This window comes from Fistularia commersonii, chromosome 8, assembly GCF_037954325.1.
Source record: "Fistularia commersonii isolate RoL2024-O1a breed Wild chromosome 8, RoL_Fcom_v1.0, whole genome shotgun sequence".
Classification (NCBI taxonomy): Eukaryota; Metazoa; Chordata; class Actinopteri; order Syngnathiformes; family Fistulariidae; genus Fistularia; species Fistularia commersonii.
Window position 1 is genome coordinate 19,831,572 of NC_141291.1, and position 20,540 is coordinate 19,852,111.

At 38.5% G+C, this 20,540-nt stretch overlaps 1 protein-coding gene across 3 annotated transcripts in view; it reads right to left on the reverse strand.

The window, feature by feature from the left end:
• ccny (cyclin Y) overlaps positions 1–16,513 on the reverse strand; it is a 35,032-nt gene extending 18,519 nt beyond the window's left edge. For all 3 annotated transcript variants that reach the window (XR_015106542.1, XM_086151572.1, XM_086151571.1), the window contains exon 1: positions 15,776–16,513. Coding sequence is in view for 2 of the 3 variants with exons in the window: in XM_086151572.1 (XP_086007698.1) it covers positions 15,776–15,929 (154 nt within the window). In the remaining variant the exon portion in view is untranslated. The remainder of the gene's footprint in view (positions 1–15,775) is intronic.
• Positions 16,514–20,540: the final 4,027 nt, after the last annotated feature.

Here is a 20,540-nt window from a genome sequence, read left to right on the forward strand (position 1 = left end):
AGCCAGACTGAGAATGTTCGGTCATGTACAGAGGAGGGATAGTGAATATATTGGTAGACGGATGCTGGAATTGGAGCTGCCAGGCAAGAGGTCTCAAGGAAGACCAAAGAGAAGATTTATGGACGTAGTGAGAGAGGATATGAAGGTAGTTGGTGTGAGAGAGGAAGATACAGAGAATAGGGTTAGATGGAGAAACTTGTCTCGCTGTGGCGACCCCTGACGGGAAAAGCCGAAAGAAGAAGAAGATATTGTTATTGTTGATAAATATACAAGGGGCATCTGGAGTAAATGTTCATTAATTACAGTGAGAGCAACAATAGGTCTTTTTCTGATGGTAACACTTAGCTGGCCCTTTGCGTTACAGCCCTGGCAGCTTGTCATTAGGGTAACTTTGAGGTTGTAATAGCAGTGCAGGCAGGAAGACCCTTGGCTTGTTTCTGTCCACCCTGCTGGGAGGTGCCAGCCTTAGGGAGATGGCACAGCATGTCACTGCCCTGCTCTAAACAGCATGCATCAAATGGTATGCCAGCATGCTTGAGATTAAGAGGCACACGACACATCCTGTATTTGTTGTCCTCAAGAAAAAGCACACAAGATGTGGCAGCTGTTTAAAAATAGACATGATTAACAAAACATGGTATTGCTTCATTCTAGATGGTGTGGCATTCATGGCATTTCTATCAGCCTGCTTTTGTCTATTTGAATGATCACATCATGTTCAAAGACTGCGGATTATTTGATGTTGTCCAATTCACACTTTAAAGTTTTAACAGTGGAGTTGCCACTGTTCATGGCATAAATGATGACACACAGTGCAAGCACTGTTTACCTGCTATATACCTATTCTATTCATCTAAAACAAATATTTCCTGGTAAATACAATCATCCTTGGTGCAGGGTCCAATGTGTTGTTAGATATGGGTACATTTTTGGCAGCAGTGCTTAGCACATACTGTCATAACATATGACTATGTATAAGTACATGTATATGTATATGTATGACTGCCTGGCATAAAAAAAAGACCTCTCTTGAATTTCTGTCAAGCCCTCAGTCAACTTCATGAGTCGATGTATTTTACTCATCCCAGTACATATTAGTATAGATGCACATACCTCATTATTAACCCTGTGATCCGTGTGAAAAAAATCCAACCCCATAATTATCTGGTCTTGATGTTATTAGGGACGCACTGATGAATAGGGTTGGGAATTTTTCTATGTGACATAAGAAACTAAGCTCACAAAAACTGAATGATATTGAAAACCTTGAGGGGTAATATTCATGATCTCAGTCATGAAAACCATAAAATCTATTTTTTAGGTCGGTGCACTCATTGAGGTTCATATACTGGGTGCAATTTAGACAGGTGTCGTGCTTTCAGCACAGTTAAAGAAAAGATTGTTATAAAACATTGAAATTTAAAACTAGCTTACTTAATTTCATTGATTTTTTTTTCTTTTGTTTTACAAAGACAGAATTATTTGTTGACATGTTTTCTGAATGGGAGCAAAAAGGTCAGCCTTTTTGACTGAAAAACTATACTTGCAATAATTATTTGCAGTATTTTTCTACTTTAATCTGATGACTGGTTTTATTACTAATGAATTCATTCATCATCTGCACCACTCTTTCTGCAAAAACTGTCCTAGGGTTGCTGTTGTCAATCCCAGCAGGCATTCAATGAGAGGTGAGGTAAGTGTAAGAATGGTCTTGATAATTACTTTTAACATCTTGAAAGTGGAATGTTTTACATTTTTGTGAATCTCCTCAGTTTGTCTCAAATAATGAAAATAGCTCTCATTAAGTGCTTTTATTAAACATCAATAATTATGATCGGCAGACAAATGCACTTCATTGCTCTTGTTATATCACATAGCCGTAAAAAAAAAACACTCCTACCTCTCTTTTCCCCCCAAATAGACACATGTGAAATTTACATAATGTTCAACAATACACTTATGTTACTTTGATGAGGCACTTTGAACACCATGGAGCACTTACACTTTCATGTTTTGGCTGGTCCTGCGACTTATATATTAAAATATATTTGTTAATTTCATATGTTTATTATTTTCACACTGACAGCCGTTAGAGTGCGCTCTTCGCTTGTGTGCCAGTATCTGCTACTCCTATTACTCCTGTACCATGGAAAATTTGACATTTAAAACAACAGCGTACAAATGCCCCCGAAAGGAAAATCATATTCTGCAGATTACAAGTTGCAATTTGTGAAATATGCAGCTCAAAACGGTAATTGAGCACTAGAAAGAAAGTTTGGAGTGAGCGAGAAACTAGTGAGGGACTGGCCAAAAGCAGAGGATACTCAAACTGCAATGACAAAAACAAAAAAGCTAATTGCTGGCTAAAAGCTAGGTAGCCACAGCTAATAGAAAAAAATTAACAACATGCTGCCGATCGTTGCCAAGGCAATGAATAAAAATGACTTTACGGGAGAACCTTCTTGGTGTTACCGCTTCATGCTACATAATCACCTCTCTATCAGAGCACGGACAACCATGTCCCAAAAAGAGGCACGCAAAAGAGGAAGCGGGGCACCGTCTACCTCCGGAGGTCGTCGAGTTGCTCAAAATTGATTCAGAGGATGAAAAATTAAATCGATTTTGTGATTTTGGAGTGAGATGGAGAGTTTGGTGAACTTTTATGATTTGTTGTTTATGCTATAGTTATCTGAATAGCTGTTAATATGTTGCGTTAACACACCAGATTAAGTGGAGTTGCTGTTGCTTCATTGTTCTAATTGTTCTAATAAAGATGAGGTTTAACCAGCAAATGTTCATGGTTGGCATGTCCACTCAGACATTACACTGTAACGTGCCTTTCAAGGTGTTCTCTGATTTTATCAAATAAATTTCCCCCCCAAAATGTAACTTATAGTCCAAGTGCAACTTATGTTTTTTTTCTTCTTTATGCATTTATTGGCTAGTGCGACTTACAGTCCGAAAATACAGTAATTAATATTAGAAAGAATAACAAACAAAGAACATTTTTGGAGAAAGTGAGAAATGATTTTCGGAGAGACTGGGGTACCAATGTAACACTGTGAGAGTGCGTTATAAGAGCTGCTGCTATCAGTTTATTACTCTCTCAACCTGTGAGTATTTATCAACAACTTGTGTGATAGGAATTAAAACTGCACTGAGATGAAAAGGCATAAAAATTGGATTGGGAGACAATTTTGTACAATAGGTTGATCTGTGATGTAACAAACCTTTCAGTGAAAAAATGAGTTAGAAAACCTATCGAATGCTGAGCTTACACCTAATGATTTTCACAGTTGCACACGTAAAACTGAAAGTCGGAAGGAAATCTTCAAGTTTTACTGAAATCCTACAGGAGTCACAGCGCACTCTCGTCATCTCGGTCACTGAGGTGGTAATCTTACCAGTCTTTTTCTAGCCTTGGGCTCACAACAATATTGAACGTGTGTGATATTATTGCAGGTCTTTCAGTCTTTATAGTGACGTAACACAATCAACAACCAGTAGATGAGCTCCAGCAACACCTGAAAAAGGAAACCTGGTAGACAAGCAATCACCAGAGCAGTACTGACGGCAGAGACTGTATTTTTTGGCAGTATGGATGAATGGGAATGGCGAAGGACGTCCCGATCAACATAGACCATCCAGAAAGACAAGTGGATGGTGGAGCTGTGGGCAGAACAGGCCAGCTTGTACAATCTCAATTCTCCAATATTTTTCGACTGAATGGAAAAGGACGATGGACTGAAATAGCAGAGGCTCTGGAAATATCCAGTGAAAACATTGCATGGTGGGAAAAAAATGCTTAAAGATTCTAGTTGTAGTCTTGTAATTCTAGGCTGAAAACTACGCTGAGGCTTATAACTCTTAAAAACTAGTCTTGAGACGTGAGCAGGTGTGAGATTTTCCACAAGTCTTTTCAAAGTCTTTAGAAGATGAACAATGAAGGCAGTTATAAAATCAGAGTTTTTTATCATGCCACTTGCAACAAAGTGCAAAGGAATTGTCAAAAGACTAAAATGTGATTTCTTTGAACGACATGAGCAATCCCAAGACAAAATATCATGTTTCCTTCAAGAATCTCCTTTTCTCTTTCAACACACACAAACAAATTCAAGCAAAAAATATGGAGAAGTAAAATGCAATTCCTAAAACTATATAGGACAAAACCATGTGACTTTTAAAACTGTGACAACTGTGGAGCTACAACATGAAATGTTTTATTTAAATCTGTCACTGCACAAAACCTGAAATGGCTATAATATGCCATACATACATGCATACATACATACATACATGCATACACACATACACACATACATACATACTCAGTGACGAGGAATAGGAACGTGAAGGGAAATCCCCTAAAGTATACCACAAAACTGTGAAATTGTCTGGAAAATCTTTCAAACTGATTGTCAAAAAAAAAAAAAGTGAAAATCTTGCTAAAACAAATGAAATTATATAACAAAAAGAACTGCCAAAAAATTCCAGTAATAAGAGAAAATTTGACAAAATTTCAGCAAGAGAAATTTTCAAATGATGCTTCCCAAATAGAATCACGCTTATAAGAAGAAAGCAATTAATTGTCACATTCAGTTATACATACAGCACAACGTCAGTGATATTTAACTGCATTTAATCCATCATGGATAAACCATGACCTTCAGTATCTTGCTCTGCAACACTTCCAAATCGCAACAATGTTCGATTTCAAGGACAACCACTCCAACCCCTTGAGCAGCGCAGAGCCTTTATTGTATTTTTCTAATGTGGCATAGGGAGATATCTTTACAATGATGCAATCAGTAAAAATACAAAGAGTTTCTTGAAAATGATTCAGTTTCCAAACCATACACCTCTGATTTTACCAGACCCCCGAAGAATTAAAACTTAAACTTCATTTAAGAACATTTGGAACAAACTGTAACAGTCTTTTCGGTACTAATGAATAAAGACAAGTGCTTTTGTCTCTTTTTACAGAATGAATCCAAACACTGGCATGAAACTAATCTTTCTTCTAATATCTGCTTGCACTTTATGATGCAAAATTACATCTAAAATAATCAAGTTATAAAAATGACAACTTCATATAATTTTTGACATGCTGTTAAACACTGACAAAAAACAGAAAAGTCACAAGCAGATGAATCTACATAACTAACATTTTGTTTGGAAAAAAAAATCAAAAATCAAAATGGCAATTGAAAAAAAGTTGTTTTTTTTGTATATCCATTCGAACAAACTTTATTCTAACGTTTGAAGGTCACAGGACTGAATTTCATCAAAGAAGTAACTTTCTATAAAGCAACATGACCCCTTGCCCCAGTTCCTTTCCCGCCACCACCAACCTATGCCTGCAGAAGGTGATCGAACCAGCACCAACAGGGATTTGCAGTGTTTGAAGGAGAAAAGCAATTCAGACATGAGGTCATTGATGCTGGAAACTAATGCAAATTACTCGATTGTACTGACTCTTAATACAGGTACGTCAAGTAAGAATAGCAAAAACCAGAAACGCGATACAGCAGTTTCAATATTACATTTCTTTAAAAACATTAGTTGTTTAAACATTCTCATCAATGCCCAGCAATTATAAATCCAGCTTTCTACATTCCTCTGGAGTGAAAAAAATCTTTTTCACAGCTTCTGTGTTGTTCAGTCACTCAAATCCATCACCCACTCACTCTGTGAGGTTCATCCAGTGTCAAGCAGTGGAAGAAACTGAGGATTAGAGGAGGCAAATTATTTGTGCCAGGCCCAATCATACTTAGCTGGTGTGGGCATTTTGAAGATACTCCCTTCAAGCACGGCCATATGTACAGACCAACAAACACATAAAAATTAAAAGGCTGTTTCTGACATGCTCAAACCCACAAAGACAACCTGTGTCAGACAGCTTTGAGCACCATACATGAAGACCACAGTCTGCATATCTGAACAGCAGTAAAAACGGTTAAAAAAAATACAATTTTTAGCAATTGGCCAAGAATTACAATCAGAAGGATCAAGTTGTGAAAAAAATATCAATATCCTACAGATCTTGTTCATCAAAACCATCCTAAAAATAATTCAAGTAGAAAAATTGAAATTACTTTAATAATATGCCTTCTACGGTCAAGTGTAAAATTATGATCCGAGGACATGTTGCATCGGAGAACAACCCTTTTCACCACATCATGAAGGAAAATGGTATGACATGCTGCACATATGCTGCACTACTATCAAATTCATTTTGGTCAAAAATTAAGGCTTTAAAATTATCAATCCCTGTGGCATTTCCTCTCTGATGTGGAGACAGCTCACTGTAATTCATGGAAAAGTGAGAAGACAGACTGGTATCCTGTTGTAATGATGAAACTTAAGGACTGGTCTTCCCTTCCTATACATTAAATGCAAAACTTAATAATGAAGTATCCCCCTGTATTCCAATGGATTTGGAAAAAAAGACAGACAGACAGTAGTAGAGAGTGCAGTGTGTGACACAGGATTTCACAGGTTGGTCCATATATAGTGCAGATTAATAGTAATGTACTGATGCCATTTAAAGATTGCATGCACACTCAGTCCTTCCGGGTCTGTGCTAGACACATTGCAAAAAAAAAAACCCTTGACCAGACAGATGATCTCCATGTGAGAAATTTGACTACTTTTGTGAAACCTAGTATATGAGTACATAAACTCCTCTGCCTAGAGGATGTAACTGTGTTGACAGCATCAAATTACAATTTGATTACAACGAATTTTTTCAATAGATCTTTGTTTCTGTCTCACATATTGACACCTGCTTTTTTGCAGATGAGGTGGTTCTGTTGGCTTCATCAGGCCATGATCTCAGGCTCTCACTGGAGCGGTTCGCAGCCGAGTGAGAGGTAGCCAGGATGAGGATGCGCCTCCAAATCGGATGCGCCTCCAAATCCAAGACCACGGTGCTCAACAGATGGAATGTCCACTCCGGATCGGGGAAGAGGTCCTGCCCCAAGGGGAGGAGTTCAAGTATCTCGGGGTCTTGTTCACGAGTGACGGAGGGATGGAGCGGGAAATGGACAGGCTGATCGGTGCGGCGTCTGCAGCGATGCGGACTCTGTACTGGTCTGTTGTGGTGAAGAGGGAGCTGAGCCAGAAGGCGAAATTCCCAATTTACCGGTGGATCGGCATTATCACCCTCACCTATGGTCACGAGCTCTGGGTAGACCAAAAGAACCAGATCGCGGACACAAGCGGCTGAAATGAGTTTCCTCCGCGGGGTGGCCAGACTCTCCCTTAGGGATAGGGTGAGAAGTAAGGTCATCCGGGAGGAGCTCGGAGTAGAACCGCGATGCCTTTGCATAGAAAGGAGTCAGAGATGAGGTGGCTCGGGCATCGGGCATCCCCCCAGAGGAGCTGGACCATGTGGCGGGGTAGAGGGAGATCTCGGCCTCACTGCTCCATCTGCTGCCACCGCAACCCGATTCCACATAAGCGGGGGAGGATGGATGTATGTATGTATGGATGGATGGATGGATGGATGGATGGATGGATATTGACACCAGCTTGTGGTTCTCTTCTTAAGACTACAACTACACCTTCTTATCATAAAGTACAAGGAGTATATGAATCGAGTTAACAAATTAAAAAAGAATTTCACTCTCAGGTTAAATACACTGTTCAAAGAAGTGGCAACGATGTGTAAGTAGCCATTTAAGACCTTTTGGGAGAGACAATAATAGTCAAGAAATCAGGCTGTATATCTACACTCATTCATATCTCAGTACAAGCTATGGAATAGACTGGAGGGGAGAAGATGTAAAAAGGCATACCGAAGTAAAGATGTGTGGGAAACATCTCTCCCTATCCTTGATTTCAGTCTATATAAAATGGGCCAAAAGGTGGTTGGCACAATTCCCCACTTTAAATCCAGGGGCGCAGGGGACAGAGCAATCATCCCTGGAACCAAGCATTTCCTGGTTTGATTCCTATCTCTCCTACTGTGTCGAAGTGTTGTTGAGCAAGACACTGAACCCCTGGCTGCTCTCATGGCAACTCCACATGGTTCATCCATGATGGGTTAAATTTCCCGCAAGAGAATCATAAAGTACAATAGAAATAAATAAAAATTTTAAAAAATCTTCAGAAAGGTCAATATGACTACAAAGATGCTGAGTAGATTAGAGATGTACAGGTATCTTATCTTAAGAATAAGTATAATGGTTGATCTTTTGTCTCTCCCTCTGATATTCTGATGTTTTTAAAAAGATTGTCTAATGAATATAGCAGGGCCCCTCAAGGACAGTTACTTTTATGTGTTATGTTCATTTCATTCAAAAATGCTGCAATGCTAATGAGAAAGTGCTAGGCAAGCCAACGGATCTCCACCCATTCGTTCATTCTCTACATTGCTTATTGTGTATACACAAAACAGAGCAAGTATAAGTGTTTTACATATAAGTATGTGTAGGGAGTTTTAAGTCAGGAAAAAACTCTTAAATTTACTCCAACAAAAACCTGAAAAGTCCACAGAGACCTGAAACAGTTGGCATCATTTTCAAGCCATGATTTGGAATGTAAAATATGATGCAAAAACCTGTTCAGATCAGAAACAAATCACACAACTGAGCAATTTTACAGAACACATCTCATGTTGTTACTTGTGGATTTCTCTCAAGCAAGGTTACGCTGGTCATCATCTGAGGGGAACGTTAAATATACAAAATACTTTACCTATTGAGAAAACTCTTTCCCTTCCTTCTGTTAGTCCTCAGGGAGCACAACTGACAATGTGGAAAAGATATTGGCTCAGTTTCTGGCCTGTCAGTGTGTTGTATAATAATCAATTTAACAAGCAATATAGGTCAAAATAAGGTAATGGCTACAACCCATCCCTAGGCCATTACACTTTCAAGATAGCTAAATTTCAAATATGAATAATTGAAAATTATTTATATTATTATTTCTGGTTGAAGCATGAATGAAAAACTAAATCTAGAATAGGGAAAAAAAAAATCTCTTTTTGGAAAAATGTGAGCCTTAGATTACGAATATGGACTACAAATATTTGATTTTATTACCTTAACTGTGAACATAAATGCATGACCAAGTATGCAAGTGTTACTGACAGCTCATTGAAACCCAATCAATGTCTTTCAATCTCAATGAAAAAGCAGTTTTATGAAGCAGTAATGCGAGAGTCACCATTCAAAGCCTTTATCATGACTGGAATAAGAACACGTTTAAATGAGTAATAGAATTTTTGAACATTTTCATCAAATAGCTGCCACATTCTGCAAAATGGTATGTTCCTCCCATGTGAAACTTTCAGGCCTTTTTGTATTAAAACTTGGAATCTGTGAAGTTTTGGTGATGATGAGTCACTTAAGCAGTTAAAAATCTTTCAAACATAAAACGGTTCTTTTTGGTCACAGTTTTTACTTTGATATGCCCCAATCTTCATTAGGAATTTTAAATACCATTGGTGGGATTACCAGAGGAAGCCCTTCTTTCAGTTACTGTTGTTCACTGAATGTGAAACAGGCCAGTTAACCTGTCAAAAATTTACTGCCTCTCTATGGAAACGACATTCGAGCCCTCATAAAAAGTAAGCATTTTACCCCACTAAAACAACAGCATCCTATACAGAATCCTATACTGCACATCTAGGTCAACTTGTCTGGAATTCATACTTTGGAGACTCCCCAGGCTCATCAACCAGGCATGAATAATCTATGTCCAGATTTCAATTAGCCTACAAGCAAGACTCATCAATACGTGTGTGTGTGTGTCTGTGTGTGTGTGCGCGCGCGCCCAGGCTCCAAAAATATCTAACTTCAACACCAAAGAGACAAAGACGAACACAGGGCCTGGAGGCATTGCTTATTTACAGATGTTGAAGTTAAGTACAATTCAGAGTGAGCAATCCATCTGCTTCATCCTTTCCAGTCTCTCTTATTTACTGGGACAATTCACATTATCAGGGGCCTTGGTTTACTTAGAGATGCAATGTGGCCAAATGACAATGCAAAGTCATTTGACCAAATTGGGCTTGAAAGAACACAGCTCTCGATGAGGAGTGATGTCTCTCTCACTGAGCGCTGCAATGACTGAAGTGTATGCTAAGCAAAATGACATTCATAAGGTAAAAGAAATTTTACAATTTCTGTATTTTGTAACTCCATAAAAGTAAATTTTTTATCAGCTTTTTTCCCCGGCAACACAAGAGCATATAGAACAGTTTAATCAGCAGTTATGAATAGTTTTAGTCATTCTGATACAACAATGCATAATGTAACATTTTGCTAAGTGTTCTTCGTGTCAGCAATATAAATATGATATCCTTCACTTTCGTTAAATCTCGATGGTGACTGTTTAATGGCTTTTGAGTGTGGAATTGGATTTTGTGCTGCTGAAGTCTCTCTACAAATGTCATTGCTGCTGACAGTCAAAAGCCAATACAAAAAATCCTTTTATAGGCTTGGATAACAAATTCACCTACAATCATAATCAAAGTGAAGGCATGCTAGAAAGCATTTGAAGAAGACATGCTCAGTGATCGCATGAGCCGTTAGCCATAGAGCAAGTGAGGATTATTTCCCCTGTAGAATCAATTACTTTAGTTTTGTGACTGCAATAGACGCATGTGATGCATTAGGTCTGAACATCTCCGACTAAGATGAATGATGGCCTTGGCCCTACCATGGTACTGATGAGAAAATGAACATGTACCTATGATCCAAGAAGCCAACCATACCCTTTAGGGTATGGTTGGCTTTTGATTGGCCTCAAGAATTTTCTGGAAAGCCATCAAGTGGCACAGGGAAAGGAAACACGATTTAGCATACTGTAAGTTGTCTACAGCACAGGAGGGGACCTGTTGGCCTCGACAGGGGACATGGTTGAGCAATGAAAAGAATACTTTCAGGATCTTCTCAACTCAACTGACAGGACCTCAGTGAAGGAGGCGGAGCTGGAAGACTGAGATGCCCATTAGCCATGAGGTTACTGAGATAGTCAAGAAGGTTCTCAGCGGAAAAGCACCATGCAGGTAAGATTTTTCCAGTGATGCCAATTGTCTTTCTCTCTGTTGTTTGAAATGGAACTTGGAACTGGGGAAATGAACCCTGAACTCTGCACTACCCTACAGTAGCCTAACAACCATGGCAATGTGAAGTATGCATGAAAGTATGTGGGCATTTATCCTTGACAATGTAATGTAAGGAACTACCTATTTGTGTACATGATGTGACCATGAATGAGCTTTTACATACCCTTTCAATGTACCATGGAGGTCAGGAATATTGGGCCAGATCAGGGTGGTGGATTCAATAAAAAAAAAAAATGGGACAGGAAGGTGTGTACCATGTGGAGAGGGATCATGTTGCATGTTGATCAAGTCGGTCGTCAGTCTTAGGGGGGAGGAAACTTAGACAAAAAGAAAAGCTCTCAATAAACAGTTCCATCTTTGTCTTCTATTCTATTCTTTTCACCGATGGTCATGAAATCTTGGTCATGACTGGAGAAACGAGATCCCAGATACAAGCAGCTGAGATGACTTTCTTCCACTGGGTGACTGGGCTTAGCCTTAAAGTACAGACATCCCGGGAAAGCTAAAAGTAGAGTTGATGTTCCACTGGGGTGGTTTGGACATCTTGTAAGGACACCTCCTGGCCACCTCCTGTTAGAGGTGACCCTGCCGTGTCCACCTGAAAATAAGCCCCATGGTTGACCCAGACACGCCGGAGGGATTACAAATCCCAACTGGCCTAAGATCCTCTTGGAAGAGGCACAGGCCACAGGAAGAGCTAGATTGCATCACTGGGGACAGGGATGTCTGGGTCGATCTTCTTGGTTTGCTGGCAATGCAACAGGGCCCCAGATAAACGGTTTGGACAATGAATAAAAGAATGTAAGAAAAGTTATCAAACAGCATTTAAAAAGACCCTATCAATCCTTTTTGGAGCAATATACTGGGGCAAATTTACATAGGTTAGTGTGCTCTTTTTCAGTCAAACAGCAAAAATGCTGGTGGATGATTTGCTGACTTAAATTTGTGCAATGTGTGCATCCTGCATTGTGAAACTACAATCTCAGATAATGCACAATTACACAGCGTACAGTCCTAATAATTGAAAATTGGTCATCATTGCACAAGCTACGATTACTACTCACAATTGATAGTGATCATTTAAAATTAGTCTATTAGTTCACATGTAAAATATCATAAACATAATGTAACGAGTGTGAACTTACAACAAACATTAACCATACTGAAACTCCAATATCATCTCTTCATAACATTTATTGATAGAGAAATAAACCAGACATATTTCCAAACCGAGAATAGTTTATCATGCACTGAAGCCTTCCATCTGTTTCAGTTTACTGTGAAACTTTGTGATGTCAACAGGCTGCCATGACTGTCAATTAGGAGGAAAAGAATTCCCTATTTCAACTTATCCTATGGGTTTGATTACACGCTGGTGAGTGTGTCATGTTATATCACCCTGAGAAGTGCTGCTGGGGAGAATCAGTACTTGCCATACAACCCCTACAGACCCACACTTATTGCAGTCACATTGACCAACACTCTCGAAAAGTGATAGGATGGCTTCCAATACAGCGTTTTTGAGTCACACTATTTTGTATTTGATTTGGTTCTGAATTTTGATTTGCCAACAAAAATTGCAACAATAAATGGCATTCGAAAATTTAATTGTTTTACATCTCATGAGTGAATTTCAGAATTTCACAACCAAAGTGAAACTTTTTAGGATAAGCCCTAGAATACAAAGATACAATTACATCATTGCTTAAATTAGGACCAGCCCAAATGTGTCAATGCATGGCGGTATTTAACACTAACATTCATTTCAACTCTTAACTCTCAACCCAGTTATCTCTTACTCGTATACAGATGACACAGATGAGAAAATATGGGGAGGGGTATTTATCTGAGCATACCAGATTTTAAAACTGATTTGCGGAGTGCCACTTAAGGAAACTCTCATATTTACAGTGACCACCGTGTGTGTGTGTGTGTGTGTGTGTGTGTGTGTGTGTGTGTGTGTGTGTGTGTGTGTGTGTGTGTGTTTTATTCCTGCCTGCTGTCCTCTTGGCAATTTATTCTTTTCAACAGCACAATGAATTTAACTATCATCATAGACAACACAAACAAAAGGCATGTGATAAGAATAAAAAATGAACACATCAGAAAAAACGTCCTTGTTAAAAGAGAAAAACCAAGGGTAAGATAATATTTCTGTCACACCGCCCTCAGAGAACAGTAAACACTTCAGACTGGATTGCCTCATTGGTAGGTATCACATGGTTTTTCCTCACATGGTCTCCTTGACCGTTTCGAAATTTACAGATAAACAAGAAATCAAGATTTTTCTAGGTATTTGCTCTAGCAACACTCAGGTGTCATGGCCAACAGGAGGAAAGACTTTTGCAGGTATTTATGTGCCAGAATCATCACTTATTCCTCCACTAGATGGGCAGAGAAGGACTCTAATATCTGGATGACAGGATTAAATGGTTAGTTGAAAACAGGTGTTGTTACCAGTTTAGGACAAACATTACAAAACTGTCAAACGAGTTGTCTCACTTATACTATGATGGTATTTATGCTACAATGACCAGTTCTGAGGTTATTTGACAATGACAACAGAGGTTTATCTCCTGCTCTACCATGCCACATCATATTGGTATATCGGTGAACACAGCATTCAGATTATAATGTTTGTCCAAAACCAAATGAGATAATGTTGCCACCTGCAAGTACAATACATATGCAATATCTTGACAAAGTCCCAGTAAAGCCTTTTATAGATCATAATTGACTAGAAATATGCTTTACTCAGATATCTTAGCTGGCATGAAAGAAGTAAAACTGATGTGTAAATTGTAAGATTACATATGAGATGCTTCTTGTATGCATTCCTGCAGAGTACATGTCTTGTTTACTATTTCACTACCTGTAATTCCTTATATGTATCTATCTTTTTGTCTATAACACTGGTTTATAAAGACTATCCGTCAGTGAAAAAAGACAGTTTGATCATGTCAGTTAGATTTGAGCTTGATGACAACTTGATTAAGTACTGAAAATGTAAATTTTGTTTGTTTTAGAATGAAAGTTTTGGGAGAAATTACACTTATATCACATTAACAACATTGAAACTTGAAAAAGTTATTTTCAAGAGCAGTATTTGTTAAGGATTTCCCTGCCATTTACAGATATTTCAAGCAATGTTGTCCAGGCTCATGTGTATCAGCTCTTTCAACTGGGGTTGTAAGGTCAATTTCTCGTAAAGACAACATCAATCTAATGCACTATTTCTATTTGTCCATTATGAATTATGAATATTCCGCTGTGTGACCTTTTTACCAACACAGTACAACTGCAAAGAGTCGACAAGGCATTGTAGCATTAGCAGTTGTTGAAATGTATTTTTGAAACACCTAAAATAAAGCTATCGAGCTTTACATAGTTTAGGAAATGAGTATAGTACTTTGATACTGTTAGTTGTACTACACTATGAACAGAACAGCTGATAGAAAGTTGGCACAACATAAATAAATGAAGGAGAGCGCTAATAAAAGCGACAGTCTAAGGTCTGAAACTATACACACTATCATTAGCTAATAGTGTTGTGAAGTTTCACGGCAACACAGGTCCCATGAATTCAGAGTTCACTTTTTTTATGAAAGGTAACTGTACATTAGCATTGCAAAAGATGAATTGTTATTGAATCATTGTGTTATGAGGAGTTAAACAGCTTTGGGGTGCATTAGCTCCACCAACTAGTTAAATAAAATAAAAACAATGACATTTCCAAGCTCTGTGGTATTGTGATTTGTTTGACTTTTTCTATTTGCTAATCTAACACTGAAAAATCATTATCCAGTCTACTTATTCAAATGCTTGTTGAAATATTCACCTAATAAATAAAAATTAAAATAAATGACGGAAACAAATAATATGTCAATCATAACAGAAACAAAAAGTTCTGAAAATAACTTTTTATCCTGGCTGCTTTGCTGAAGCTACTTATGGCAGAAATATATCTGCAGCCAAGCTTATTAGGAAAATCCCTCTCAAGCGCATACATAAAACCATAGTAATAATAATAATGATAATAATAATTACAGTATCCATACTATGCAACTACCTCTACATCATAGCATGCCAACATTATTTGTACCATTTGCACCTGTGACTCTGCACACCACATTTGTTCTCACTAAACAAGCAAATTCTTATCCTTAAGACCAAGGGGGGTTATTTTCCTTTTCCACTGCACTATCCTTGTTTTGTATTGTCGATGGAAATCAGAAATGTGCAGCATCACTGCAGACAATCAAATTGATACACAAAAGGAATCCTGTGTAAATGGACGAATAACTGTTAAGTGTTATTGTCCGCGTCACAACTTATGATGAGCAATGATATATGTGTCTAAACAGGCAGTTGCTGAAGAATGGAAGATGCTAGCAGGTAAACTTCACACTTGTCTCGAAAACACACACACAGTAAATAGGGGAAAAACGCAGCGACACAAGGCCCCAACTTTGAGTCAGGTCCCACACATCATTGAGGAAAATGTCAACTTCTATTTAAATCTACACGGAGTGTTCATAGAAAGGCAGCAAGAGGGGAAATACTTGTCATGTTATGACTTCATTTATTGATGTTTTCGAAGAAGCCCTGGGCAGTAACGCTCATTCTAAAAGCTATAACGTCAGTGCGAGGGTTTCAGCTTCAAATATTTACTATTGCTAACGCCGGTGAGAATCTTACCATCAATATTTTCCCTGTCACTGATGTGCTGGAGGTTGCAGCCCGTGTCCTCTCGGGTCAGCTCCGGCTCCGGCCGGTAGGGTTCCAGTCTCGAGTGGTTTTTTCTCCTGTGTTTGGGGCTCGACGACACGCAGCAAGACGTTGTATTCCCCATGGCTCGGCCAGGTAGGTGAGATGAACCCACCAAATATTAAGAGTATTCAGCTTTTTTCAACGTGCTCTGTACGTTGCAAGAGAGAGGGAAAACGGGGCGGTACCCCGGTCAGATGAACCCGGTGCAAACCACAAAGTGGCCCCGTTATCCGTTTGAGTGACACGGCCTTCCCCGGGCTAAAGTGCGAAGAGCTGGTTGTGCTGAGCCATTTTTGTTTAAAAGCGGATGAAACGCTGTGAAATGTCAAAAGCAGCACGACGACTCCGTCCAAACCTCCAGGTCAAGAGCTGTTTCTGTCCGTAAAACCTACGGTTTCACCATCGACTCTCACGCTGTGCTGTTCCCGCAGTCTTCATAGGAGCATACTGCTACCATACGGAGACCCGTGGAAAAATTAGGACATGATATTTTGCGAGTAAAGGAGCGATATTACTGCACTTCTGTATTTTCGCGTCTGTGCGCTACATGGTTGCCGATGTAGCTCAAACAGACTGCTGCTACATCCGCTGTGGTGTTGCGTTTACGTTCATCACGGAAAGTTGGACTTTTCCAACTCAACTTATAGAAAAGCAAACGTTAAAATGAATTGGTGAGCCAGCAATGTGTGGAATCATTATGCAACGTAAGTGATAGTTCACCTTATCGAAACAATGCGTACATTTTCATGAGACGACAAGAATAATGAGCATCCTTCCAACACCCCCCAACAAAACACACCTAATCTTAAGAAGAAAAAGAAACATGCACAATTAGAAAAACCGCCCGTTTGCTTTCAATCCCAATATCGACGTTTGTCTTGTGTCCCTTTGTTTGTTGGACGGCGTTTTGTTAAAATCACGTACACAACTGAAATATACTACATTCTAAACGTCCCTTAATATTTTAAAACCTATAGCGCTGAGGCGGCGAGAGTAAAGGTTCCGGTTCAAGTGGGTGGTTGCAGAAGTGTAGTACATGCATAGCAAACATATTGTGTTCAATAGAGAGGTACTTCGGAATAAAAATACAACAGAGGTTATGAAAGTATGACATTCATTTATTTTAGACAATCATGCATGCCATAGCAGTGGGGATAACTGCAAAAAATAATAGTGTCATAGTTTTGTACACAGAAAAGTCCCCACTCCACAGTATTTTTTATTTTTACTTTTTTGCACCAAAACATGGATGTGTGTCATTTTTTTACGAATGACAATTTTTTAAATTATTTTGACCAATAACTGACTGGCCACATGCCTAAGAGTCACTTTGTCTCATCATTAAATCTCACTGCACGATTAAGTCGGATTAGTGGAGGAAAACGTAAACAAAAGTGGCGATTTATCCTTTGAGGCACTTATTTCCCTAAACATGTTAGATCATGTAACAAACACACACACACACACACACACACACACACACTAAACACAAGCACCAAACACAAACGATTAAGCCACACACTTTCCCCCCTCATCAAAAGCATTATATTAAACATAATGTTTACGATGAGACTGACATGATGACTCCAGATTCAGACACAGAGCTGCAGTGCCACCTGCAGGTTTTACTGCTGAGTGGCGCAACCAGAACCATCTCCTACTCAACATCTCCAAGACCAAGGAGGTGGTTGTGGATCCAGGGTGAAAAGATGAAAAAAAGGCATCTTAAGGTATCCTCAAGGTGAACAGGCACACATACTCTTCATATCAACAACTGTGCAAAAGAGACATTTGACTGTCTTTTTTCTAAATACAGCAGTGCCTCAATGATAAAATAACATTGGAGATATAGTTTGGATCATGTAGATAGGAGTTCTATTTCTTAGAATTTGTAAGATGTCACCAGAATGAAATCACAATCGACTACAGCAGATATCTAACTTGAGACTCCAGAATGGTTGTTTATGTTTTCAATAACCGGGTTTTTGTGTACATTTTCCAGTATACCGATGCAGATAAAATCTTTGTGTGAACTCTAAAATGAGATAACGCGATAAGATGGTACTAAATTAATCTCTATAGGGAAAATTCAAGGGTAGTAGCAGCACAGGTCCGAGACAGGACAGGAAACAAAAGACATTAAACAATTACAAGAAATATACATATATATATATTAAAAAGGACATGGACAACGCAAGGATAGGAATTAAGTACTGTGAGTGACAGTTGCAGGTTGTGACCGGTGATTCAGATGCAACTCCAGCCAGTCAGACTTGTGGCTGTCCAGACTACTGTTGTGCAATCTAGATCTTTCTTTTTTATGAGGTGAGAGAAATCATATTCTTACAAAAAGGTAACTGAACAATTAATGTGTGGCAACACTTTCTGTAGAATCAAAAATAGTTTTTTCCAAGTAATAAAGGGCATTATAAAAGAAATCATGACAGTGAAAGAGTTTTAAAGCGGACAATCTAAATACTGTAACTGCAGTCACTGCTTCTGGTCTTCAACATCATCAGAAAGGTGTTTAAAGACTGCTGGTTGTCCAAATATTTCCACTATTTGCTTCCCTAGGTCTTATCCCTATGCATCACGAAGGTCTTTGCTGATAAAGCCTTGACCTGAAAAAGAATTGTTTTTGGTGGTGGTTCTGCTCTACTGTATGAAAAATTCAGTGCCAGCAGCTTTTACATGGAAACGCAAAAAACAGCAAGAACAAGGGCTGTCTTGTACATATATTATAACAGAGTGTAGCTGGGTTTGTATGCTGACAAAGGGTTTTATACTGTATATCTTGTACATCGCAGATTGGCAGATTTCCATGTGTCCAGCTAGTCTATCAGTTTTACTAGGGCACCCAATTATCCTGCGAGTATTCATATCAGAGATACACATATTTCCAAAAAATACTGAAAAACATTCTGTATCACTTGTTGACTCAAATTAGAGAGAAATGTATCGTTGTAACTTGAAAAAAGGTTTTGTAGTATGTGGTTAAAGTTGTGAAATTTTAATCCTAATGGGGACACCCTGATGTAAAACGTAGCTTTAGCGAGATTGAAACATGGGGTTACGCTGCTTTCACATATCACAACAGTTGTTTTACTTCAAAAATGTTATGTTTTAACATCTCCAAGTTATTGTGTCCTCTTAACTTCCACAAAGTAGTTTTGGTACCTTTAAATAGTTTTAACCTTGTAGTTTTATTTATTTATTTAAAAAGAATGGAGACAAAGTGTGATGATGCCTTTTTTTAAGAATAAAGGGGATGTGCAGAATTGTGGCAACTATAGAGGGATAAAGTTGATGAGCCAAGCAATGAAGTTATGGGAAAAAGTAGTGCAAATAACACAGAAAGTACTTTATTTCCTCATCAGTCAAGTCTTCAGCATATTCATTCATTTGTTATGAACTGATTCGCATGCTGATAACTAATGTTGCTCTCTACCTGTTCTTCGTCAAATGCATCTCCATATTTCAGAGGAATATGAGTTTTGGGATGGTGCTGCTGTTCTGTAGCAAATTGCCATTCATGCCTCCTGTGGAGCCTGCATTAGCACCAAATATGTGACATAGCAGGTATTATAAACAGGTATACACTCACACACACACACACACACACACACACACACACACACACACACACACACACACACACACACACGCACACACAGTGTAAGGACAGTCTCAGGTTATTGTCACTTTCATCTTAGCATTTCACTTGCTATTTTTTCCACCGTCATTTGCTCTTTTGCTTTTCCCACAGATGTATCTCATATGCAGCATTGTGTATCCTATCAGGGGAGGATTTTTATGTAAGTGTTTGTGTGTGTATTGGAGCATCACAAGAAAATATGTAATCTCTCATAAAAATGCTGTTTTTTTAAATAGAGCATAGTAGAAAAACTAGTAGTGATTATTTGTAGTCTCAGCTTCTCACTTGGCAATATAACTACCCATGGGCTTACTTTGGAGTTGAGCCGGGAATATATGAGGAATTTTTAATTTAATTTTATAATCTAATAACAGTGGTGCTTTGCTGCAAGACACTGTTCCTGACTAAGTGCTCTCTTGGCACTGCTAGATGGCTGTTAACAGTTTCATCCAAGATGGGTTAAATGCAGAGAGGAATTTACCACAAGGGATTAATAAAGTATAATTAAAAAAAGACCAACTCTGATCATTCAAGAATGACAGTCCCTGAATTCTAGGACTGTCTCAAGCAAAGTAATCAGTGTTTCATTTATATCCCTGTAAAACTTGAATGATATATTTGAAACATTTCATTAAAAACATGATTGCCTCATGGACAGAATGTTGTGCAGAATATTTTAAGACATTTTTTTCCAAGACTACGTTGTATTATATATTGCAAAAAATAGGCAAACTACGCACAACCACTGATTAAACTGGGTATTCTAATTTCAGATGTGCCAGATCTTGTGGTAAAAAGCCATTGTAATAACTGAACTTTCTCAGTTTTTGAAGATGTTTCACCTGTTTTACAAGAGACTATGCAGAGTTTTTTTGTGTTAACCACACTAACAGTTATTGTGCTGTTCTTTTATCCATACACAATACAAAGCTCCTTACTTGTACAACGTAACTCTCGATATTTGGGACAAAACAATCAATTTGATAATAAAAGTGAAGGAAGTTACAAATAACGGTGTTGTTTTTGTCTACTGTAATG